This window comes from Polyodon spathula, chromosome 48, assembly GCF_017654505.1.
Source record: "Polyodon spathula isolate WHYD16114869_AA chromosome 48, ASM1765450v1, whole genome shotgun sequence".
In the NCBI taxonomy this organism is placed as follows: Eukaryota; Metazoa; Chordata; class Actinopteri; order Acipenseriformes; family Polyodontidae; genus Polyodon; species Polyodon spathula.
The window spans coordinates 74,662-99,661 of record NC_054581.1 but is presented as its reverse complement, the minus strand read 5'-3'; the positions used below and the strand labels follow the sequence as shown (position 1 = coordinate 99,661).

At 46.2% G+C, this 25,000-nt stretch overlaps 2 protein-coding genes across 5 annotated transcripts in view; both read right to left on the bottom strand.

The window, feature by feature from the left end:
* Window positions 1-2,286: 2,286 nt before the first annotated feature.
* On the bottom strand, window positions 2,287-14,006 carry LOC121306529 (phospholipid scramblase 2-like). 4 transcript variants are annotated; one of them, XM_041238287.1, is made up of 8 exons: window positions 13,905-14,006; window positions 9,907-9,986; window positions 6,277-6,764; window positions 5,825-5,867; window positions 4,666-4,886; window positions 4,175-4,336; window positions 3,680-3,841; window positions 2,287-2,659 (listed from the first exon to the last, which is right to left on the bottom strand). In XM_041238287.1, the coding sequence occupies exons 2-8, from the start codon at window positions 9,917-9,919 to the stop codon at window positions 2,600-2,602; spliced, it is 1,149 nt and encodes a 382-aa protein (XP_041094221.1). In that variant the 5' UTR covers window positions 9,920-9,986; window positions 13,905-14,006; the 3' UTR covers window positions 2,287-2,599. The 4 variants fall into 4 exon arrangements, with proteins under 4 accessions (XP_041094221.1, XP_041094220.1, XP_041094222.1 ...); XM_041238286.1 differs by lacking the exon at window positions 13,905-14,006 and adding an exon at window positions 13,349-13,530; XM_041238288.1 differs by lacking the exon at window positions 13,905-14,006 and adding an exon at window positions 13,177-13,219.
* Window positions 14,007-20,474: 6,468 nt separating this feature from the next.
* Window positions 20,475-25,000, bottom strand: part of LOC121306457 (thyroid receptor-interacting protein 6-like) — a 6,880-nt gene continuing 2,354 nt past the window's right edge. Inside the window, exons 2-8 of the mRNA XM_041238178.1 lie at window positions 24,743-24,850; window positions 23,723-24,349; window positions 23,280-23,370; window positions 22,947-23,116; window positions 22,542-22,720; window positions 21,990-22,110; window positions 20,475-20,756 (exon numbers count right to left, since the gene is read on the bottom strand). Coding sequence (XP_041094112.1) covers window positions 20,625-20,756; window positions 21,990-22,110; window positions 22,542-22,720; window positions 22,947-23,116; window positions 23,280-23,370; window positions 23,723-24,349; window positions 24,743-24,850 — 1,428 coding nt within the window. The 3' untranslated portion in view covers window positions 20,475-20,624. The remainder of the gene's footprint in view (window positions 20,757-21,989; window positions 22,111-22,541; window positions 22,721-22,946; window positions 23,117-23,279; window positions 23,371-23,722; window positions 24,350-24,742; window positions 24,851-25,000) is intronic.

Sequence of the window (25,000 nt, the reverse complement as noted above, 5' to 3'; positions counted from 1 at the left end):
AGCAGCTGGTCCCATGATAGTATATGCGTTTAAACGCTCAGGGTGGTCCCAGTCATAATTACTGAAATACTGTGGTACGCTAATTTGAAATCTACAGCTGTTTAAGAGCTGAAAACAAGTAAAAAGGTCTAATTAAGCGAATTATCTGTTTAACTAGGGGTCTAGTTCAGCGATTGAGAGCTCAGCTGGAAACCAGCAGACACAGGGGGTCCCCCAGGACCAGGGCTCCAGATAATCCTTTATAGAAGCAAGACACAGCGCCATCTAGTGTTCTGCCACTTTGGATCAAGTTTTGCTGGCAATACGCTAGCTCTTCACTAGATGGCGCATATTGACATAAAGCACTTTTGGCTGATCTAGCTTGCATAATATTTATGGCAGGCAACATGAACGAAAAAGCAGCTCTGTTTAGACAGACTTGGCATAAAACGTTCAAACAGGTTCATACTTTTGAAATAGATAGTGTCGACGTGATCGATGTGGGCGGGGCGTTACTGCAATCTTTTTATTTTATGTCATGCATTTTAAAGAATGGCAGAGCAACAGGTTTTGGAGGAAAAGCAAAAAAAAAAAACCACTCTCAAAGTCACTGTAATGAAGTGAAGTCTCTCTGTATTACCCCCCCAATCAGAGATCAGAGCAACAAGAGCCAGGGCATTAATTAACGCTGCTCCAGTAACCTCTGACAGCGTCTGCAGTGTGCACGGCAACTCAATCCATCGCTGAACACCGCGGCTCATTTCACACAAGGCTTGCAGAAGGAAGTGTTCCGAGCCCTGGGAACAAACACAATGGCAAGGGGGTTCTGGAACACCGCGAGAACTCCAGTTTGCATGGCTTTACAAGGATCATGTCTTCTTTACTTTACTGCACTTCACTATGCTTTTACTACATTTGATTATGCTCTTATTATGCTTCCACTAGGCTTTACTACAATGAGAAACTTTTATCAAAGGGTAGCTCCAGTCTGCAACTGAATGCATGAAACCCCAAACAGAATCAAGACGTCAGAGGAAGCCCGCGTAGAAGAGATCGAGGCTGAGCTGTGTCTCGACTTCCTTTGAAACAAAAACAGGTCATTCAAAACAGGTTTGTTGCAAACTTAAATAGGCACACAGGTTTAAAAATCCAAGTCATTAAAAAATGTAATCACATAAAAGTGCTACTCTACACAGTCTGTTTGATTCTCTCATCGTTTTTCTGCTCAAATTATAATTATATAATTTTTTTTTTTCCCCAATGCTTACTGAATTGCTTCTGAAAACCTTTGGAAAAGAGTCGGGGGGGCGGGGGGTATTTGTGTTTCACAGGCTTCTGCGTACAGCGTGACGCTAATCGGCTTCCCCACGCCTGCTCGGAGGAGTCTTTTCAGAAGTCTGTTCTAAATCAGAGCAGACACAAATTTTAAGGTGTTTGCAAATGATTCCAGGTGAGAGATTAAAATTAAAAAACCCTAATTAAACTGCTTACTGGTTCAATGAAGGGTCTAGTTCGGTTGCAACGAAAACCAGCAGACAATAATCACAAAATTCAGTTTGAAGCTACCCCCTCTAGGATACAGGATATTAACTACTCTAAGGCAACTGTGCACCATCTTGTATTTCGCCCAGGCTGAGATAAAGGGCACTCGAATGGTCTTGTAACATCAAAGACCATCATTAATTCAGCGGGCTTTGCACCACACACATCGTATCTTCAGTGTACCGTTACAAACCCCATTCAAAACGGTCAGCGGCTTTCACCACACACCTGAATCAAGCATCGGAAACATCGAAAAGTATCACAATGCAATATTGGCTAAGCTGATCAATATATTGGGATATTCACTGCCCCGGCCACTTTATTAGGACCTGTCCCGAATATGGGGTCACCGTCGCCCCCCGATCACAGCCCTGGCGTGGCCCGGACTCCACAAGGCGCTGGGAGGCGTCTAGATCCATTCCCTCGTTCATATTGAGTGCAGAGAGGCAGGCAGAGGGTGGTGATGACGAATCGTTCACGCAGTCGGATTGAGATCACTGTGGCGTCCGTGGAAGAAGTCTCTGTCCTGCTCCTCAGTCTATTCTGGCTCAGTGGAGGCTGCATTATTGAAAGCAGCCGTCAGGGCTCAGCATTGCTGGGCACACTTGATGCTTCAGTCAACTACTGATTCAGAGTCATCAAGGGCCCCCCCGGGGGTATACCAGGAGAACATGCCCCCCTCCAGGGCCATGCCAACCCCGATCGGAGAGGGGAGACACACACAGGTACTAATAAAGCGGCCGGGCAGTAGATATTTCTCCATGCTAACTAATTGATTTGATCAGTCTGTACCCCTGACAAGACAGAAGTGGATAGTATTAGAGCATTTTACAGTCCAGGCTGACCCTCCACCCAGTGCTGCGAAATGCTCTAAAACACCCCCTGCTCAGAATATCAACGGATTAAAATCCACCAGATTGTGTAGAAGTGCGGTTTCCTTCCAGTTTTGAGGCTTCACTGGTTTGGTTTGCTTTGTTTGAGAGCTGTGGGGCGCACTTTGCAAAGGACTCTGGGATGATTTTTTTTTTTTTTAAATAATTCTGGCGTTGGTTTTGGCGCCGCTCGGTCCAGCTTCCTCTCAGGAGAGGACGGTGTTGCGCTGGGATGACTCCGCAGTCTTCTCGAAGAACATGAAATCCTGGAACACACAAGACAACAGGCTGGTCAGCGACGCCCATCTCCACTCGGCACGGGGCCAAAACATTTGCATCACCTAGAATTTCAGAATGGAGACAAGAGTTTTTTTTTTTTTTTGTTTGTTTTTTTTTTTTAAACTATATGAACAATATTTCTGGGTCAGAACACCTGCTCGGGCCTTGTTTCCATGACGAACTCAAAGGAAGAAATAAAGACAGTATCTCTAACCCTAAGGACTAACACAGATGGATCGTGGCAAATCTATCCTGTGGAAATTTTAACACACCCACATCCTCTGGGACACAGCGGGACCAGAAATGTTTCAGATAGACCCCCGGTTTTAAATTTATGAAGTATAATGTAAAAGTCAGTGTTGGGGAAGTTAAAGTAATCTGTTGAACAAAACTGCAACTAGTTACAAATAGTTACTTCTCAGGATTGTTTTTTTCCCCCCTGGCTGCAGCTGGAAATATTCTCCTAACACCCTAGCTATGGAACCCAGTCCTTCCCTCCTCTGAACGCTGCGCGCCAGTGAGATGATCTGAAAAGCGCATTGGCGTGACCCGGGAGGCATTACTTGCCTGAAAACCGCTATTAGTTCCAAGTTACTGGAAAATGTAATCGGATTACAGTTACATGTAATGTGTAACCTTTCTTCTATATTAACATACTTTTTATTGAAAGTTAAAAAAATTTCCCCTTGCTTTATATGGAAACAAATGGCACCCTCATAGGAGATCATCATGCATTTCAGTTTTCCATGTGTCCCCATATAAGGGGGCCATGCATGAAAGGGTAAGCCTGGCCATACTGCGTCCTGTAACAACCCAGACACTTCCCAGTGAAGTTCTCACAGCTGTGAAGAGCAAACATACAGCACAGCGAAACTGATCACTCTGCCCTGCATCCATCAAATGCACATGTGAGCAGACAGACAGTCAGGCTGCAGCTCGGAGCACTCTTTGAGGTCTCCACCCTCTCCCTTCTCCCCTCCTCTTCTCCCTCTCTCCCCGGTACTCACGATGAGGAAGCAGGCCCCAAGCAGCACCGCCTTCACCTTCACGTCCAGATCAAGGGGGAACTGAATCCCGAAATTATCCGCGTCTGTAAATGCCTCCTTCAGCAGCCCGCTCCACTGCTTACTAATCTGACCCACACTGGCACCTTCGTCCTTCGACTTCAACTGAGCACGAGAGCAGGGGAGAGAGGGAGAGAGAGAGGGGGGGGTGTTAGAAAGGAGAGGAGAGACGCACACACACACACACAAACACAGCAGAGAGACAAGCACAGAGGAGAGGGAGAGAGGGGAGAGACACACACACACAGCAGAGAGAGAGAGAGACAAGCACAGAGGAGAGAGAGAGAGGGGAGAGACACACACACACAGCAGAGAGAGAGAGACAAGCACAGAGGAGAGGGAGGGAGAGAGGATTAGAGAGTGTTAGACAGAAAGAGACACACAAGAACTCTGCATCCAGTCCAGAAACACTGAAAGGTGAGGCTGAGTCTCCAGTACCTCGAAGTTGACATCTCCACAGCAGCTGATGGCGAAGCAGGGCCCCACCAACCTCAGGACGGTCTCCCTCGAGGCGTTCTGAATGGAGAACTTGGGCAGGAAGGGGTGCCACGTCTGAACCACATAGCCGATCGTCGTGCCCCGCGGAGCCTGCACCTCCAACTGACGTCAGAAACACACATGAGTCAGCAGAGCGGCCTCACTGCCTCCCTCCCAGTGTCTCAGCTACAACCACTAGAGCCACACTGCTTCCCTCCCTCCCAGTCCCTCCTCAGCTCCACTAGAGCCACACTGCTTCCCTCCCTCCCAGTCCCTCCTCAGCTCCACTAGAGCCACACTGCTTCCCTCCCTCCCAGTCTCTCCTCAGCTCCACTAGATCCACATTGCCTCCCTCCCTCCCAGTCCCTCCTCAGCTCAGAGTGACTATCTAGACACAGTGCTCACACCCCCCCCCCGGTGCAGGGCTGTGCTGTCGCGGTGGGGCGCAGTACCTCTTGCAAGCAGCAGGGGCACCAGCAGCTGGCACACTTGTAGGGTCGCACCAGGCGGATGACCTCGTTGTCGCTGTTGTCGGTGATCTTCATGTTGAAGTGACGCAGGGAGCCGCAGCAGTTCCTGTTGCAGCAATCGTTCTTCTCCGTGGCCTTGTAGATCTTCTGGCCCACGCTGTTCTTGATCTCGTACTTGTTGTTGGTCTCGAAGCCGATGAAGGCTGGGTGAGAGGAGGGAGCGAGATGACGACACAGCGGGCACTGAAGAACACCTCAGATTTCTATATTTGGGGTTTTAGCTATTTATTCACAGAAACACGCCGAAAGGCGAATTGAAATTACTTCGATGCGGACCCTATAGGAGGGCTGTGTGGTCCAGTGGTTAAAGAAACAGGCTTGTAACCAGGAGGTTCAAATCCCAGCTCAGCCACTGACTCACTGTGTGTGACCCTGAGCAAGTCACTGAACCTCCTTGTGCTGCGTCTTTGGGGCGAGACGTTGTTGCAAGTGACCCTTATGCATAGTTTACACCCCCTAGTCTCGTATCTTATAAAAAGCTTTGTGATGGTGCTCTGCTATGAAAGGTGCTATACAAAGATGATTATTATTATATTAACCCTTGCGGTCCTGAATTTCTGTCACACTGAAGAATGCAAAATTAAGTCATGCGATCGAAAAAGGAACTCTAGCCAAAAGTTTTGCATCACCTAGAATTTTAGCATTGAGACATTAAAAATGTATGAACAAAATCTAGATCTTTTATTTATGTAATCAAGGAAGTACAAAATTATATCGCATAACCGGAACCCCTGCTAGTTGTAAAGTAGTAATTAATGTTTGAAATATCAGATTTGTTCGTGAAGCAGATAGAAAACTACAAAGCGGTGTGTGATTCAACATGTTAGCGTAACATTATTCAGCAGGTTTCAATCGACTTTATAGAGCAAAATTAGTTCAGTGATGCAAAACGTGTGACCAGAGTCGTATAAGGGAACAGGACGTAATAGCTAAACACACAGCACTAAGATAAGGCAGGACCTTGAGGTCCTGTCAGGGATGAAAGGGTCAAACTTTGATGCCTAGAACTTCCTGTGACTGAACCCGCGATCGAAGGATAAGAGACTCCCCCTGAACTCAGCCGTTTCATTCCCACTCTTACCTTCAAGAAGTTCAACCTTCTGGTGAACCAGGATCTGATCGATCTGAAAGAAAGAGCAGAAATCCTGAGTCCTCTGTTCCACACACTGGACTTTTTTTAACTGAGTGCAATCTTGTTTCATGAAGTCTGTGTTATCCATGCTGCTCTTCAGTTCCAGCAGAGTTTCAGCTGGAAACAGTGGAACAGGTTTCCTGGAAATCAAGGCAAGCAAACTGAAAACTTTCTTTAATCTCGTGTTAGAAGCAGATATCTGGGTTTTTTTTGTTTTTGTTTTTTTTAAATGAAAATATGGTTTCTTTCAAAATGCGCATATGAACTTGTTGGAACCGGGAATCCACACACACACACACACAAAAAAAAAAAAAAAAAACACAACTTTGGAGAGATGTGGTAAAAATGATGTCAGAATATAGTGAATGAATAAAAAAACCATGCCACCTCTCCCTGCTTACCTGTGTGAGGTACTCCAGCCCTGGGGGCACTCCGGTGGGCACAGCAGAGTAAGGGGTGACCTGGTTGTGGGGATCGTGTGCCGGGGAGGGCCTGGGATTGGTGGGGGCAGGCTGGTACCCGTGAGGGGGGCTCAGCGGACCTGGCTGGTAGCCCCCAGGCTGAGGGGGGGGCTGGTAGCCCCCAGGCTGAGGGAGGGGCTGGTAGCCCCCAGGCTGAGGGGGGGGCTGGTAGCCCCCAGGCTGAGGGGAGGGCTGGTAGCCCCCAGGCTGAGGGGGGGGCTGGTAGCCCCCAGGCTGAGGGGGGGGCTGGTAGCCCCCAGGCTGAGGGGAGGGCTGGTAGCCCCCAGGCTGAGGGTAGACAGTGAATCCTGGAGTTGGGGCGGGCTGGCTAGGATCTCCATATCCGGGGTGAGCCATGGGGTAGGGGAGCACAGAGTATCCCCCAGGCTGTGGAACCGGGTAGGGGGGCTGGTTCGGAGGTGGATAACCTGCGGAGAAAACACAGCGAGCTCGTCAGTGACCTACAGCCCCCCCGCAAACAGAACACAAGAGTAACACGACCCCGTTAGCAGACACTGCACCTCCCCGACAGCATGGATCGCACACCCAATGACAAAACAGTGAGCCTTTAACCACAACAGGGGCTACAGAAACAGATTCCATGTGACAAGACGTGGAGCTCTGGGAAGCACAGCTGTGTACCAAGTCTGAAGGCAGCATCTCACGGCGCCCCGCCCCCCCCCATTACATGTCAAACACACACTACAATTCTGGGTTTCAACCTTTGAGCCCTGTGTAGTGACAAAATTATTTTACTCACTAGAATCCCCTTGAAGGACCGCTGAAGCTTTTAATTGCTGGCAATACAGCGCGCAAAAACAAGTGCTCCTTCTGAAAGGGGAGAGGTTTATCGTGGTGCAAACACACGCTGAAGAGATCACAGACCACACAGATCGAAGTTCAACAGATCAGAGATTTCAAGCACCAGTGTTTCCAGCAGGAAACCTCGGCCATATCAGTAACCAGCTGATGTAAAACAGGGCTTGAAATAAGACTCCCATTGCATAGCAGTTTGAGACAATCCTGGTTTTACTAGGGGTCTATCAAAGACCTGAGCTTGCTCCCTATACAGTGTGGCTTATCAAGCTGGCAGGATAACCTGGGGATGGCTATTTCCATCCCTGCATTACGGTTGAGGGAGCGCTGGGGTTGAGAAATCACATCGCCTGCTCTTTGTGCAGGTCGGAGTGACGTAGACCCGCGGCAATGGAAGTGGATCAGAATGCTGCAGAGCGAGTTTGACTGATTAGCTGAGCCACAGACACACCTACAAGCAGGTCCTTCTGCACGGTCTATAGACATCAAACTGGTTTTCCACTCCCTTTATACACTCTAGACGCTGTCACAATGCGATCCGTGTGGATCAGGGTTGTAGGTAGGGCAGTCACGTGGACACTCGATGCATGCCAATGTGTTCCCTTGAATAGCTTGTTAGTTTAGCCGAAAGGGCAAACCTTCTCTTGGTTACAGTAAGCACGCCCTGTTTTTCTGTCAAGGCTCACTCTGGTAGCTGGCGTCTGTGCGGTCCGTGGCAGCACCCCTAATGAGGCCCCTGCAGAAAACAGGGTCTCGTCCCACACACGCCCCCAGGGTCAGTTAAAATTACAAAAGACAGGAGCATCTTTTGCCGAAACTGCAATTCCACTCCACCCAATTACAATTCCAGCTACAATGATCGTGCGCAGAACTCTCACTAATCAATTATATGGGACAAATACAATTACATACGCGTGCCAAGGTTTGACTACAGATAATATTATTAGCTTACTTGGCAGGTGCCTTCATCCAATTATACCTGATTGCAATTCCACTGTAACTGCGATTCACACAGGTGTTGCACTGCAGGGTTACATTGCAAGCTTCATACTATAAATACAGTGGAGTTTACAGTCAGTGCAAATAATAACACTGCTAGAATACAATATGAACTGGGATGCAACAAGTTAGTATCACAGCGAGTTATCTCTACAGTGACAGATTAGCAGTGCAAGGGTAGCGCATCAGCTGAGGATCCAGTAACGTGGTGCTGAGGTCAGGCGAGTCCAGGGCAGAGCAGGATGGGCGGATCCAGAGAGCTACACGAGCAGTCTATAAGCAAGCAAGGTATTAAACACCAAGTATTTGCTACAAGGTAATTATTTACCGGTACAGTGTTTCTAACAGCTTTAAGAAGTCTCCTGGGGGCACGTTCTGCTCATTGCGCAATAAGCCTGATACTCCATTCTGTCTTTTACAGCACTGCAATAAACGGTCGGAATTCCTTTCAATAACAGAGCCTAAAATTCCTTTTATTGGGTCGTTGGGCTGTCTCTTAAAAATCAACATAACTAAACTGGAAGAAAAGCATGCATGTTTTAAACACGCCAGCAAATTGCCTACCCCAGCCATCACTGAGATATTTATAGGCAGTATGTATTACAGGGACACATTTTAAAAAAAGGCACAATTCTGTAATAAATGAAAACGTTCTCCTGGCAGCTGGTTGATCTCGAAACGCAACACCGTGACTAGGTAGCCCATCCTCCCCCCCCCCCCTCTCTCTCTCTCTCTCTCTCTCTCAAGAAGCGTCTCCTTCCCTCTGTCCAGAGTCTGTCTCTACTTTCCAGCTGCGTCGTCTGGTCCTGGTTTGAGCTGTGCTTCGGGTTTTTAAGGCTTTCAAACACTTCAGGTCTTGTCCCCTGCTTAATTCTTTTAGTTCCAGGCTGGATTTGGGTCCCTCGCTCTCCAAAGCTCTAGTAACCCCAGGATTATTCTGGTTCCTCTATAGTAGACTCACCAGCTTGTGGATGACCAGAACTGAACACAGCAATCCTAGTCTCTCCTAAGCTTGATCTTTTCTGTACCCACAACACCACAGCAAAGACACTCACCTATTCAAGGGAGCGGATCAGCTTTGAGGCGAAGCTGTTCCTTACTTGACCAGAAAGACAGCCGGCAAGATATGAGGTGAAGTTCAACATGCAGCTGCTTGCATCTGATCAGCTCGATTCTCCAATAAGGACCTGGGAGTCTGGAACTCTACCTGGTTATTTACAGGATCCTTCCTGGTCTGCAAGTTAGCCGTTAGCCCCGCCTACTACAGGTCCCGATTGGAGAATTATGCCGAGAAGGCGGGGTCAGAACAAATAAGGCGGGTCAGCTTCGGTTTCATCACCTGTTCACTCAGGTGATTAGTGTTTGTAGCAGACATATTCCATAGAGCTTTAAGAAACCCTGATTGCTATATAGGCACAAAAGTGTAGTTTTGAAAGATACACATTTTACAGCGTGTTATATATATATATATATATATATATATACACACATACATACACACACACACCTGGTACTGCGTTGGGCTAAAGAAAGTTCTCAGTTACTCTAAAGACATCTGGTTTTCAGATTGTATTTCGAAGCTCTACACACACACACACACACACACACAACGAGGGATGAAATGCATTTCATTTTGCGGCAATGCAATGTGTAAAAGGACCCAAATAAATAATTACTAGTGTGAGTTTAACCGTGGCTGATTTTAGCTGACTGTAACCACGTACAGATGGTTGAGAGGTAATAAACATGCCTTACCAGGGCCAGACATGCTGCAGACAAGGAGTCCGGCTTCACTGCGCGAGATTCAGCCTGCCTCCTCACTGGTCCAGAGGTTGCTAGGAGACAGAGGGGGAAGGTAGGGGGGGGGGGGGGGGTTACACTCTGTAAACAGTCCTTGGAATACCCCAGGGGTTACTCGCTGGCTATAACAAGTGGAAATATTCCAGCCTACAGCTGTTAATCACTTCAAACAGCAAGGCGAGGCGAGGCATGGGATAAACTCCCACCTGCTTTCAATGACTAAGCCTTGCTATCCTTTGTTTAGTTTAGAATCTCCAATTATTTGCCCAATTATTATTATTATTATTGCTTCTCAGGGGGCGTCCTCCGATCCCACGAGCCAATCGGAGTCTTCTAACACCCAGGAGCTCGAGGCTGGATGTCTGCAGCCTCTGGAGGACAACGACCAGCCCAGCTCAGCAAATCTCCACCCCCAAGCTCACTCGGCTCCCCTGGGCTGTAGGGGGCGCCGCAGAGCGGGTGAAGAGAGATCCCACCTCCCCAGCCTATTTATTCAAAAACACACAAACACACTACAGAGGATACTCTAGACAAGCTCAAAGCAAAAACTATCTTTAAAACGTTTGCCAAAGCCATGTTAAGACAGGTGTGAGGGTGCAGTCTGAAAATGTATTTTAGATCACACACATCTCAATTGCAAACTTCAAAAGTTTTGCTTCATCTGTAATTTTAGGATTGAGAATTTCTTTTAAAAAATGTTATACATATATATCTAAAAAAACTATAATTATCTATGAACATAATTTTGTTTTTTTCTTATTCAACATCATGCAATCACAGAAACTACTAAACGAGATTGCAAAAGTCTATACCTGAAGCCATAATAGCAACACAGTAGTATTTCATGTTAGATTTCGAAATGTCACATTTTTCATTAAGTATATGGGAAACTACAAAGCATTGTGCAATGCAATGTTAATGGAATATTATCCAGCAGGTCTCATTCGACTTTATGAAGCAAAATGAGTTCGATCTATAGGATGACGCAAAACTTTTAGCCACAGCTGGACATAGGAAACTTCACACAGCACCATTATACACACAGTGACTGAAGAGGATTGATAAACCAGAACAATCTGAGACAAGGAGGAGGACAGCATTGCTCCTTTTGATAAGGAAAGGCTTGGTTGCATTTACCACACCATCAGACAGTGGATTAGGGAATCTCTCAAAAATCCCCCGTGACATTCCCTCTCGCTGCAGAGCACCTAAACTCAAAGCCAGCCGCTTCCGCGTCACGAGAGCTGGCAGCTCACCAGGCATCTGTAACTGTACACCACACAAACAGATGGACAGAGAGGTGCAGGCACCCAAACACAGCTGCTATCTTCAAACTCCACATTGTCTAAGAGCAGCCAGGCAGGCACGCCAATGCCTTTATCAGGGAGATAACACTATGCGCGATTAGAACACAAGAAGGTCATTCACAGAGGATGGCTATTTGGCTCTGAGCATTAAGTCAAGTCTACCACTCTCTGTGTCCTCTGGTGCTGGTTTCTGTGTTGGGTTTAATGGTTTAGAGTGAACTTTGTCAACTCCCTTTAAAAGATGTTAAAGACTTCAATCAAGTGTGCCCCCCCCTCCTAATTCTTTGTTCTAGGCTCCACGATTCTGTTCACTCCATCACCTCAGCTTGCTTGTGCTTTAAAGCCTGGTCTGGCTGGACTCTCTCCCGGGCCACAGTGTCCCTTCTGTGCAGAATTGATCACAGTATTGTAAGCGTCCTCAGTGCGTCACACCCCCTCATCAGAACCTCCTTCGATCTGTACCTCACATTGCAAGTGATGTAACTCCAGGCGCACTGTTGTATCCTGATCATCTGTTGTTTGTTTAAAGCTTTTCCGAAATGAACAGCCCAGCTAATTAAACTGTCAGATGGCTTCCTTGGTTAATTTTAGTCACTGGTCACGCAGGCTGCAACACAGAGAGACACAATTCTGCCGACGCGAAACAGTTTAGGGTTTGGTGCGGATTGCGAAACCACCCGACAAAGAAGTTGCAATCAAGGCTTCTCAGACAGAGCGTGTCTTCAGAAATATTGCTGATAAAATCTGATACAACTAGAATATGCAACCAATGTTTTGTCTAGTGCCTTCATCAGTGTTACTGAAACTAAACTGAGTCAAGCAGACCAGCGTTTGGGCTCTAGTGCCTTCATCAGCGTTACTGAAACTAAACTGAGTCAAGCAGACCAGCGTTTGGGCTCTAGTGCCTTCATCAGCGTTACTGAAACTAAACCGAGTCAAGCAGAGCAGCGTTTGGGCTCTAGAGCCTTCATCAGCGTTACTGAAACTAAACCGAGTCAAGCAGACCACCACTGTCATAGTATGCAATATTACACTATTGAACTTTTGAAACTATGCAAGTCTGAGCATGTTCTTCAACAACACCCCCCTCCCCCCCTTTCTGCCAGCCAGCCTTTCCAGCCAGACACTGACAATTGTGCTGAACCCGTGTGCTGGTGCTTGTGTTGCGGACTACACCAGTGTCCACTTTCTGTCTGTCTGTCTGTCTGTCTGGCTGTGTTGACCAAACTCATTTGTGACCCAAGCAGACAGGAGCCCAGGCCTGTAGGTTAAAGACAGAAACACAACACTCTGAACTAGGTTCCCTTTTAATTAACGCACTTTTAACACTGGATTGTCTATACACTGTAATTAAAGCCCTTGTTAGTTTCTGCATCGATCTCCATAATAAAACAGGGCTGCCAAGTTTGTGAATGCCTGACCTGTGGCAAGGCTGAGAACAGCACAGGAAATGCCTGCTTTTGCGTTTAAACTGCAGTGAGACTTGCATTTCCGTGAAGTTACAAGCGTTTTAAAAACACAAGCAACAAAATAACAACAACAACAACAACAACGTGAGAATTAAGCCAGGCAAAAAAAAAAAAATTAAAAAGTATCTGTGTTGATCATTTCTTTCTGAAGCGAAACCAAGTCGATTTAGACCACTTGGCAAAAATGTTATCAGACAGTATATTTAAATGAATGCTCTCCGACTCGTCTAAAAGGCACGCCGATTTCAATTTGTATCGTTCTCTCCTATTTGTATCGTCTTGTTTTGACATTACATTAATTAAAGGCACGACTCAGGACTAACATTGAGCGCTACAGCCGCCATTTTCTGTATTTTTCTTATGAAAAAGACAAAAACAAAACACAAACCCGCAATTGTCCCTTCAACAACAAATAATACTCAAGTGTCGTTTCCTCTGCAAATACTCACTTCTCCTTCTCCCCCCTTTTCACTAAAACACGTCTCTGTTTATTTCTGCATTTTCTTGTTTTTATTGGAGGGAGGGGGGGGGTACATGTAGCCTCTCCTGTTTGAAACCAAACTACAAAAAAAAAAAAACACACCAAGAACCAGCAGCTTAAGTGCTGCGTTATTTTCTTACCTTTAAAAAGCCGAACGCCAAGAAATAATTTCCACACACACACACCCCAAAAAAAACAGAGCAGACCCGTTCGGCGTTAGCTGCAGTCTTTTGTTGAATTCAATTGAAGATTTCACAAACCACCCTAACACACACACACAAAAAAAAATACTAGCTCACTGAGCTTCTCCTTCCCCTTCCCCTTCCCCTTCTCCTTCTCCTTCTCCTTCTCCCTCTCCTTCTCCTTCTCCTTCTCCTTCTCCTTCTCCTTCTGCCTCTCCCTCTCCCTCTCCTTCTGCCTCTCCCTCTCCTTCCCCTTCCCCTTCTCCTTCTCCTTCTCCTTCTCCTTCTCCTTCTCCTTCTCCTTCTCCTTCTGCCTCTCCTTCTCCTTCTCCTTCTCCTTCTGCCTCTCCCTCTCCCTCTCCTTCTCCTTCTGCCTCTCCTTCTCCCTCTCCCTCTCGATGCTTGCGCGTTTACGTTTTGAGTCACACGATTTTTATTAAGCACTGCTTTTGTTTTTGTTGCTGTTGTTGTTGTTTGTTTGTTTGTTTTTAGACAATGTTGTCAACACCCTTACCTCTAATATTGAACGACACCTCCCCGCAATCCTGTTAATGTCTGAAGTGAAGGGCCACCCAGAGGAGGAAGAGGAACAAAGCCAGGGGAGAGACCCGGTCAGGAATATCATTAAATGCATTTACCATACCAATGCATTCATTTAAATTTATTTAAGGTTCGGCAAAATATACCTCCCCCCACCCTCGTATGGTAGTTCAATTAAAGACGAAACATTTTCCAGACACCTTCCAGCGCCTTGTGGAGTCTGGGCACGGTCAGGGCTGAGTATAATGAAGTGGACACCCAGTTTGTCGCAGTTACACGCTTCTAACGGTTTAATGATTATTTTTATTTTCTTTTAATTTATTTTTGCCGGTGTATCGGTGAACTCCTGATAAACTTGTTCGGAAGTGCACTGAGGGATTTATTCTATGTATAAGTCAGGTCTGGGTGTATTTCTAGACTGCTTCGTTACAAGCCTTCGCCTGTGTGCAGCACAGGGAAAAAAGACAGAGAAAACGCAGGTGTGTGTGCCAAACACACCCGTGCATAATTCTCATTATGTTCATATATTTAGAAGCACTGTCTAATATTATAATCTGTCCTTAGGGGCCCTTTTATCAACACTTTGAGTTTTGCAACTTCAGTTCAAGTCTCCTGTGTCTTTTTAAATGCAGGTGTCGTGTTGTGATGAACGATGCTGTCGTCCTGCTGGGTACGCACGGTATTTCTAGGCTAGGCTCGGTTCTGAAGTTAAAGGGTGGGTCAAGAGGTTGAACAAACGAGGTCCTATTGGAAGAGACTCTGCAGCAGCAGCAGGTGTTGATGATGTCTAGTTCATCCCCCCCTAGTCTCTGTAAAATGTTGTTGCAGTAAGGTGTGAAGGAGTCAATGCAGGTGTGGTTGGAAAGTGTGAGTCACAAAGCAGGATTCAGATGAACACCTCTCCCGCTAATAACATGGACAGCTGTTTTCTTTTGGAGAGGCATCATCTAGAAGATCACAAGATTCCGGTCTCTAACTTTTCCCGAAGCAACACGGGCTGGTCATCCTTTATAAAATACATGCCTGTCATCACAGCACAGTGTTGAGCGCTCCCTGGTGGTAGAGCCAGGAACTTGTATGCTTAATAAATTAACACTACAGTTGAGGAAGCGGTGTGTAACTCAATACGTTAACGTAGCATTATAAGCAAAACAACCCTTATGTTGAAATCGATGGCTCTCCAGTCTCTCTCTCTATATATATATATATATATAATCTATTGATAAACACGGTGTGTTGGCCTCGATGTGATTGGCTATGCAAATGATGCAAAATTATAAAGTGTGAAATACGTACTTGCATGACCGCTTGCACCTCTGTGTGGATTCTCTGAGGATTCCTGCTAGTTCCAACCTTCAGCCACTAGGTGTCAGTATTATACAATACATTATACAGAGCTCCCCTGAACACAAGATTAAAGCAGAAGGATAAAAGTCTGTAAAAGACGAAACTTTATGAAAAAAAAAACGTGAGGATTGTTTGAATGTCATTTCTATAGTGATGTGGCCGGAAGTTTTGCATCATAAAGTCGAATGAGCCCTAATGAATAATGTTATCATATTGAATTACACTTGGCTTTGTAGTGTTCCACATGCACAATTTGACAAAAATGTACAAATGTGACATTTCGAAATCTAACATGAAATCCTACTGTGCTGCTATTATTGATTCCCGTAGACTTTTGCGAGATCATTTTGTAGTTTCTTTGATGACATGCTGTTAGATAAAATATTTAAATTATGTTTTTTTTTTTTTTATTAATTATATCTCAATCCTAAAATTATAGGTGATGCAAAACTTTTGGCCAGAGCTGTAGTGTTGGGAGGTAATTCATTAATGTAATCTGATTACTCTTTCCATTAACTTGTAACTCCAGTGATTCCTTTTTTCAGTCAGGTGATGAAGCGTGGTGAAGGGATTACATTGTACGTGAAAATATAACTTAGTTACTTTTAATCACATTTAAAATAAAGGCCTGCGGGTAATGCACCAATCAGAACGCGCTTCAGCGGGTCAAGCCTCCTGGGTCACGCCAGCGCGCTTTTCAGATCAGCTTGCTGGCGCACAGGGTCCGAACGAAGGAGTGGGTTCCATAGCTAGGGTCTTAGGAGAATATTTCCAGCTGCAGCCACACCAAACCAAAAACAACATCTGTAAAATTACAGCCCTAGAAGTAAGTATTTGTAACTGTGACGGATAACCTTTTAAAAGTAACTTCCCTAACACTGGCTGAAGGGTTGAAAGCCAGCTCTGTGCTCTTGGTTATCGCCTGCACTGTTTTCACTGCTCCCCTGATCATCATGGAAAAACATTTCAAACCCATCTCCACTGTAACGCATGGCACATATTCTGTATGTATTTTATATTTGTAAAGGCAAAAAATACCATGGAAGACAAAATCCTAACTTGGGCTGACCGACAGAGATATATAGATAGCTAGATAGATATGCGCATGCTGAAATAAACTGATTCCCAGTAAATTACAATATATCTCATCAGTCCTGTAACTTCTCCTCTGGTCTCTGCTCCTGTTAGGAACTCTCCCGGATCTTGCTTCTGAAAATGTTTTCGGATCTCCTGCAGCCAGAGAACGACATCCCGCACTCTACATACACTCACAGGAATTGAAATGTAGATATGTAATAAAAGCCTGAGAATAATGCCTTTTACTTGTTCCTGAATGAAATAATGGATGAGTTGCTGTGTTTATATGGGTCTTTATTTTTTTATTGAGTGCAGTGGAAACATGATATTCAGGGCCCGTGTTCAGTGATAAGGACACCCTCTGCAGTCCTAAACGAATCTCTGTTAAGTGACTTCGCAAACCTGATACCGGCACAGGTTGGGTCTGTGTGGACTGGGGGACAGCGAAATGGACCCTGGTGTAGAAGAAGCTATCGTTTCGCGAGAATTAGCAATTCCTGAATTTGGGTCAAAATTCCCATCTTCTTCCCATCTTTCGATAAACACAAGATTGGTTCAGAGTGTAAATCGCAAGCGCCTGGCCAGCACAGTTTGAAATGGAAACAGGGCAGCGCGGTTTGGGCTAAGAGCTGGGGGAAGACGGTACGCTTTTACAAGATTTGTAAACCCAGGGAAGAAAACGGATCAATGGATTTTAAATCATTGGTTCGAGAGAGAGAGACTGCAGCTACTGTAAAACACAGACCTTTATTAATGGGCTCCATCACTTTAGGCAGTTCTGTATCAAAGCACAGGCACGACGCAGCAGCATAGAAATGTCCTTAACATATTCTTCTAGAACCACCTGTCACCCCCCTCCCCCCTCTGTTTGACATGATGGCATCTTCCTTCCTTGCTTTCTGGAATAAACTAACTCGTACAAAAGGGGTGCACGTTCATTAGCGTGCCTATCCCCAAAGTCTTATGTTTCATTAAAGCGCAGTAGATTTAAAATAGTTGTTTTCTATCTAACAGTTTATGGGTGATCTATCTAGCTGCCTGCCATAGACATACCCAACACAGGATAGATAGGCCAATCTTTCTCAGTAGCAAGCGCCATCTAGTGCACAAAAAGTGTATTGCCAGCAAAACTAAAGGAAGCTTGTTTCCAAGGTGGCAAGATCACTAGATGGCGCTGTCTGTAACTTCTCTAAAGGACCTTCAGCTGATCTAGTCTGCATTACAGTTTTTGTTGAGTATCTGGAAAACTACAAAGCCGTGTGCAACTCAATACGTTAATGTAACATTTTAAAAGCAGGAGGAGTTCATTCTATGGGGTGATGCAAAACTTTTGGCCAGAGCTGTAAATCTCAGTATTTTTCCTCACCTTAAATCTTGAAATAAAATTAAAAGCATTTTTTTTTTCGCCCACAAACTCACTGTTAAATATGGAAAGTAAATGTTTCTCACAACAGGACAATGTATTACAGTGCACTGAGAAGCAGATGCAGAGTTCTCATTGCATTACATTTCTATGGGATTTTCAACTATTCATGTACAAAATATTGAAATAAAGCTTTTGCAAACATAATATACATTTATTTTAATGTTTTCAATCCCCCCCCCCCATTGCTTTATATAAAGGAGGAGTATCATGCATTTGCATCTTCCATATGTCCCTATACAAAAGACTAGAAGAGTTGTTTAAGCCATCCCTATATATGGTGGCCATGCATGAAAGTTACTGTTTTTTTAAAAGGAGTTTAACAGCAGCTCTACATCACTCTAAAACATTCAAAGGTGCTTAAATCAAGGAAAAACTAAAAAGAAACAGAACTGCACTTAAGCACTGAAAATGTGCTTGTCATTGCATTTGCTTTTAATATTATAAAGTACACATATGCAACAGGCCAGGTCAGCCAATCTTCACGTCTGTAAACAGTGGTGCTGGCGTCAGCACCATTCTAGAGCACTGTATTGCCAGAAAAAAAAAAAATTATATATATCAGAAAGCTCAGCAAGGCCACTAGATGGCACTGGCTTGCTCTTTGAGGTGGCTGATCTAGCGTGTTTTGCATAGAATTATATGTCTGGCAACTAGAACTGGAAGAACAGTTCCTGGACACACCTCAACACAGACTAGATGGCTTTTGGACGATCCAGCCTGTGTTACATATGAAACTATAAAGAAAGAACATAATTAAGAAAGAAAATAGTTATTTACAATAACTTACTCGCTGTGGAAAGGTAATGTGAAATATCTGCCAACTGTTTCAGTAACACAGGCGTGTCAACTCTGCCCCCCGGTGGTCACCGTGTTTATTACAGCATTAAACACCCATACAAGCCCCACCCCCAAATAAAGCACAGCTTCAAAATTTTAATGTTTGTTATTTTTTTCCCCCCCCAACATCTTGATGTTGATGGCTACACAAATGTTTTACTATTATTAGGTCTGTGTTTCCTTCACCCCAGAGCAGAAACTGTAATTTCCTTTTGCTTTGCTGGCAGTACACCAACTGTGCTCTAGATGGCGCTGATGCTTACTAATATAACGATGGGCCGATCTAGCCTGCATTGCATGCTTCTGTGGTCAGGTGTAAGCTACAAAGACTTATCAAAACTCCAGATATCTGCTGCTACTTTAGTTTACAGAAAACTCTCAGTTTCTAGGTCTACTTTCCTCAGGAAATCCGTTACACTTCCTGTGCCATCGCCGCAGTGTCTTCTGGGTTACTGGCCGACAGGATGTCAGTTAGCAGGGGAAGCAGCTGGTTGGCCAATGACAGGAAAGAAGCCGGCGAAAGGGGCGGGGACAGTTTCACACTCCGGGTGACCGAGGAAGCGCGACACAAACTGGAAGCGCGGCTTGCAAACAAAGGTTTTCATATCCAAGCGTAGTACCAGATTTCATGGATTTTGTTTCCCCCAAAGCTGTTCATGCATGTAATATTACTGGGAGTGGCTTCACCCCCTCCTACGGGCAGACAGACAGACAGTTTCGTTTTGGAGAGAACCCCCGAACAAAGAAACATCATTTTCTGACACAGATTCTCTTAAAGAATTTCTCCATTGTCACCACCCCCATGGTTATGCTAGCCATTAGTTTAACCTGGTACTGTTAAAGCAACCATGCTATCAGAAGGAAGTTTAGCTGTGGAAATCCAACAGCAATAAACATTGCACTGGGTTAGCGATGGTGTGTTGGTTACACTGTAGGCCAAAAGTTTTGCATCACCCTCCAGAACGAACTGATTTTGCTTCATAAAGTCGAACGAAACCTGCTGAATAATATTCCGAGAACATATTGAATTTTTTTTTATTTATATACTTCACAATCTACTGTGGTGCTATATTATGGCTTCCGTTTTGTAGTTTCTTTGATTACACGATGTGAAATAAAAGATCTGAAATTATGATTTAATATTAGTTTTGTGTGTGTTTGTGGGTTTTTTTGTGTTTGTTTTCTCTCTCAATCCTAAAATTCTAGGTGATGCAAAAGAGCTGGCTATTGCACGAATTCAAATTCCAGAAAGCTGTAGACTGTAGGGTTAGATTGTACTTCCCAGTCAGCGCTTCCCCATACTGCACAGACACTCCCTTCAAATGTAAGCTTTCATATCCAAAAATGTGTTGAGGGAGTTTGAGCAGGGTTAGAAACTCACACTAGCCCTGCTGCTGCTGCTGCACCCACTCCTGGGGTTCAGAGCTCCCCTCAATGAAGTGTGTTATTATTATTAATATTGCAATGATCAGGAGCCAGGAGTTTGAGCAGGGTTAGAAACACACACTAGCCCTGCTGCTGCTGCACCCAGTCCTGGGGTTCAGAGCTCCCCTCAATGAAGTGTGTTATTATTATTAATATTGCAATGATCAGGAGCCAGGAGTTTGAGCAGGGTTAGAAACACACACTAGCCCTGCTGCTGCTGCACCCAGTCCTGGGGTTCAGAGCTCCCCTCAATGAAGTGTGTTATTATTATTAATATTGCAATGATCAGGAGCCAGGAGTTTGAGCAGGGTTAGAAACACACACTAGCCCTGCTGCTGCTGCTGCACCCAGTCCTGGGGTTCAGAGCTCCCCTCAATGAAGTCTGTTGTTATTATTAATATTGAAATGATCAGGAGCCAGGAGTTTGAGCAGGGTTACAAACTCACACTAGCCCTGCTGCTGCTGCTGCTGCACCCAGTCCTGGGGTTCAGAGCTCCCCTCAGTGAAGTCAGTTCCGAACTCACACTCGCCCTGTTAGAAGTGGCCGTGGGGTGCGCACAGGGTGCAGGGTCCCGGGTCCCGTTAGCAGTCGGTGGATATTTTGGCAGACAAGTCCTGGATTCTCCGGGCACTGCAGCCTTTGCACAGGATGTGCCCATCGAGAGGGTAACAGCCGCGCCCCTCTCCCTCCGAAGACAGCAGCATGCCGCAGTCCTGCACACAGGGACACGGGTTCAAATAAAACATTCCTGTTAAAGTGCTTACAACAAAAAGAGTGCCATACATTTTCTCTGCCAACTACACCTGGTTAAAGAAATCTCAGTTTGAAAGCCGTGCTTTGAGACCGTCTTGCACTCCCTGGGTCACCTGGAGGGTGAAACTGTTCCAAGTGGCTTATTTCCTGTTAATGTATATAAGGACCTTTTCATTTGATTGTGTTATGTGTTCCCATGTGTTGCTACAGCTGATAAGGTGAAATAAGGTGCGTGTGTCGTTTGAATTATTATTTTCACCTTGAGCACTTTTAAAATTGCAGTGCACTCTCTGGCCGTTTTATATATTTTGACCACTTTGAACTTTTAAATTGAATTCCACTGTCTCCAAGGTGGATTCACATGAACCTGCATGGACCTCGGAACTACATTTCCCATCATACTCCTGCTCCTCACTGGTAAATCCATCTCAGTTATATATGCGAGCAGGAGGATGATGGGAAATGTAGTTATGTAGAAATAATTAAAACATACACACCTTGCTTGGAACAGTCGTAGCAACACATGGGAACATGCAACACACAATAATTTTTTTTAAAAAAGCTTATATACCATTTACCAACCAGCTGATTCCTCCATTGACTGACATGCTTTCAGCCAGTGACCCTGAAGACACTGCTGGGAGTGACCAAGGAAGTGAAACAGTGACAGACTTCCTGGAAGGCAAGGCGCGCAAACCGAGAACTTCGTTTAGTACCAGATGTGTTTTAAAATGGAAACACATGCATTTTGAGACCTACAGTTAAGGCCAAAACTTTTGCATCATCTAGAAATTCGAGGACAAGTCTAAAAAAAAATTTTACATCAAAAGAAAATGACTACCATAACAGTTGTATTTCACGTTACATAATGAAATGTCACCCCCCCCCCAATTATCAGTTTTTCGTTCAGTATCTGGAAAACTACAAAGCGGAGTGCGATTCAAATCGGCTGGTTTCTTTCGACTTCATGAAGCAAAATGATTTCATTCCACAGGGTGATGCTAAACTCTTGGCCCGCGCTGTATTTCGTGAATGAAAAGTACAAAGCGTGTAAGAGCAGTGGAACTATACTGCGAGCTGCAATCTCGCCACAGCAGCAGGCGTGCTGTGCAGCAGCGTCTCCCGCGTGTGCTGTAGCGAGCGCTTCGGCTTCAGTTCCCGTGCCCTGCTGGCAGAGTGGCGTAGCTGATTACCTCGCACATGTAGCAGCTCACGTGGAAGCTGCGATCCAGAGCCACAATCCTCACCGTCTCCTCCTGGCCACGCTCCGGCATGATGGCGTCACCACACACAGAGCAGCGCGGGGCGAACTTCCTGCCACGCAAAAACAAGAAAAACCTTTGCTTGACCGTCCAGGACTTTGCCCTCCGCTTTCATCCTGTGTGCCGGTACCCACTGTGCCTCGACGCCTCTCCTTGAGGCAGTGGATCAGGAAGGTGTCTGTCCCTCTCTGTGCTCTGCTCTTACCTGCCGAATACCTCTATGCAGTGGATCTGTGAGCTGTCTAAGTGTGTCTGTTTCTCTCTCTATATTATATATCCTCTATCTAGTAGATTTACAAAGTGCCTTGTGTTTCAATAGATCTCTCACTGCGTTAGATCTGTGAGCTGTATCAATGTGTCTCTCTCTACACTAATGTGTAGAAGTCCTTGATGCAGTGGATCTGGGAGGTGTCAGTGTGTGTGTGTCTCTCTCTGTGTCTCTCTCTCTCTCTCTCTCTCTCTCTCTGTCTGGTCTGTACTGACCTGTGGAAGTCCTCGATGCAGTGGATCTGGGAGGTGGTATCCACAGTGAAAGGCACTCCGTCCAGGCAGCGGCTGCACACCACGCAGGTGAAGCAGTGAGGGTGGTAGGCCTTCCCCATCGCTCTCAGGATCCGGTCCAGGATGGGCTGGGAGCACTTGGAACAGCGCTCCAGCGTGCTCTGCAAGAGAGAGAGAGAAAAAAAAGAGTGAGGAGAGAAAGGGCAGAAACCAGGATGATCTGCAACAGAGTAGAGAATAATATTTAGCTGTAACTAAATCAATGAGAGAGAGAGAGAGAGACACACACAAACGTGCAGCTGGCCGGTTTTAAACCTGCCATCACCTGAAACACAAGACTGTTGATGCAAGACTTCTCACACACACACACACACACACAGCACTCACAATGTAGCAGTTCTCGCAGTGGGATTTCTTCTCGATGGCGTAGAAAGGCTGGCCTCTCAGGCGGCGATTGCAGGTGATGCAGGTGAAGCACTCCACATGGAACACCTGGTCCATGGCGATGCAACCCGTCCCGTCCCCCAGGACATTGTCCCCGCAGCGCGCACAGCGTCCTGGAGACAGACACACAGAGACAGCGTCAGCACGCAGCCTTAGAAGAGACAGACAGACCCTGCTGCTGCATCTTCCCCCGAGATCTGAGCACATCACAATATAGCTACGAAGCTCCTGGCAATATCAGTCTACAACAGGTCTCCCAGTCCCTCCCAATCTCACCGAAGTACTGGTCCGTAGGGGGGTGGTTCATGTCGTACACCAGTTTCTTGGTCAACCGGTCAAGCTCGTCCTCTGGTCGACTGACTGGACCCTGGATCGGGGGTAGGGGGTGGGGCTAGTTATTCAGGATGATTTGACGAACATACAGCTGCATTGAAACCCTAAAGAGAGCCCTTGAAATAGACCAGCGCCTGCTGCTAGGAACGTCAAGTCTACTTTCCACTCTCTGTGAATCATTTATAGCTGTGGATCCTTTTTTTTTTTTTTTTTTTTTTTTTGTTAATTTTCTGCTTGCTATTCCAGAAAAAGAAAATATTAAAAGTCACACCAATATCATGTTTTAAAATAAGAACACACGCTTGCTATGACACGTAGTTAAGGGAACTGCAAAACAGGCAATGTAATTATTTCATTAGCCAGGTTTAAACAGTGCTTCGACTCGCCTTGTTTGGGGGGTACCCCGCAGTCTGGGGGGTGGTCTCCTGGCTCCTCTTCGGCCCCCCAGCGCTGGGCTGGTAGGGTCTGGGGCCTGGGGGGGCAGCTGCAAAACCCCGGTACCCTCCATTGGAACCGTCCGGCAGGGAGCTGGCAGCCTCCGAGGGGAGCGGAGGAGCGGGGTACCAGCCCTGTCCCGAGTCAGGATAGGGAGCTCGCTCCCTGTAGGGGGGTTCAGGGTGCTGCCGGGGTGAAGGAGGGGCGTAGGCTTGCTCTGCCGGCCGTCCCGTTTGGGAATAGCTCCTGACTGGCTGGGCGGTTTGGACCTGGACGCTGAACCTGGGGCCGGGGGGGGTGGAGGCTGTGGTGTAGGAGGCTGGCACCGGCTGGGGGTAGGGCTTGGAACCCTGGGAGGGGTGGGTGTAACTCTGCTGGGCAGGGGAGGGGGGGTACGGCTGGGCATTGGGAGAGGAGGTGTAGGAGGAGACTGGAGGGCTGCTGTAGGTCACGGGCGCAGTAGAGTAGTGGGGTTGGTGTTGGGAGAGGGCTTGTTGGTTTTGGGGGGGGTAGTGGTAGCTGGGGGCTGGTTTGGGCTGACCACTAGGTGGCGCTGTGGGTTTGTAGCGGTTGGCTGGCTGTTTGGCATAAGGCACGTTGTCATAGATCAGGAGAGAGAGAGAGAGAGAGAGTCAGGGTGTGTGGTGTGTCATAATACTACAGGTGCTCTCATGTTACAGATTTTTTCAAAATCACACCTCATTACTCTTAAACCAATACATTTACTTGGGAGCATTCGCTAGGAGAAGGAATTTCTCATCCAAGGAGCGCCGAGCATCCAGACCACGCTCCCTCCAGCAACAAGGAGGTTTTTTTTTTATTCCCAAAACACAGTCCGTCGTTCATTTCAGTCACCAGCACTGTTGCAGGAGGGAGCGTGATCTGGAGACACTGTGATCCTCTTTTTGAGAAATCTCAAAACAATCCTGTTGAAGAAAGGCAATGCGAGTCGAGCGCGGGGGGTCACTGACCTGCGCCCGTGGGGTACGGGGGTACAGTGGGTTGCTCTCCATGTCCGCTAGCATGCTGGTCAGAGAGTCGATCTCCGCGTCGATGTTGGAGGGGTGGGATCCGGCCGGCTGCTAACACAAACGAGCCACGTGAAACAGAGAACAGTATTGGGAAAAATGAAGCAGATTATAGCTTGATTTTTGGGTTTAACTTTACTTTGATTAATGATACGTCATTGATTTTTTTGATCTCAGGTCTGGGATCTGAACGAGGGGGGC

Coding starts and splice junctions, on each gene's coding strand:
- LOC121306529 (XM_041238287.1), bottom strand. Junction 5,868..6,276: donor GGCTGGAGTACCTCACACAG/GTAAGCAGGGAG, acceptor TCTTTCTTTCAG/ATCGATCAGATCCTGGTTCA. Junction 4,887..5,824: donor GAAGGTTGAACTTCTTGAAG/GTAAGAGTGGGA, acceptor CCTCTCACCCAG/CCTTCATCGGCTTCGAGACC.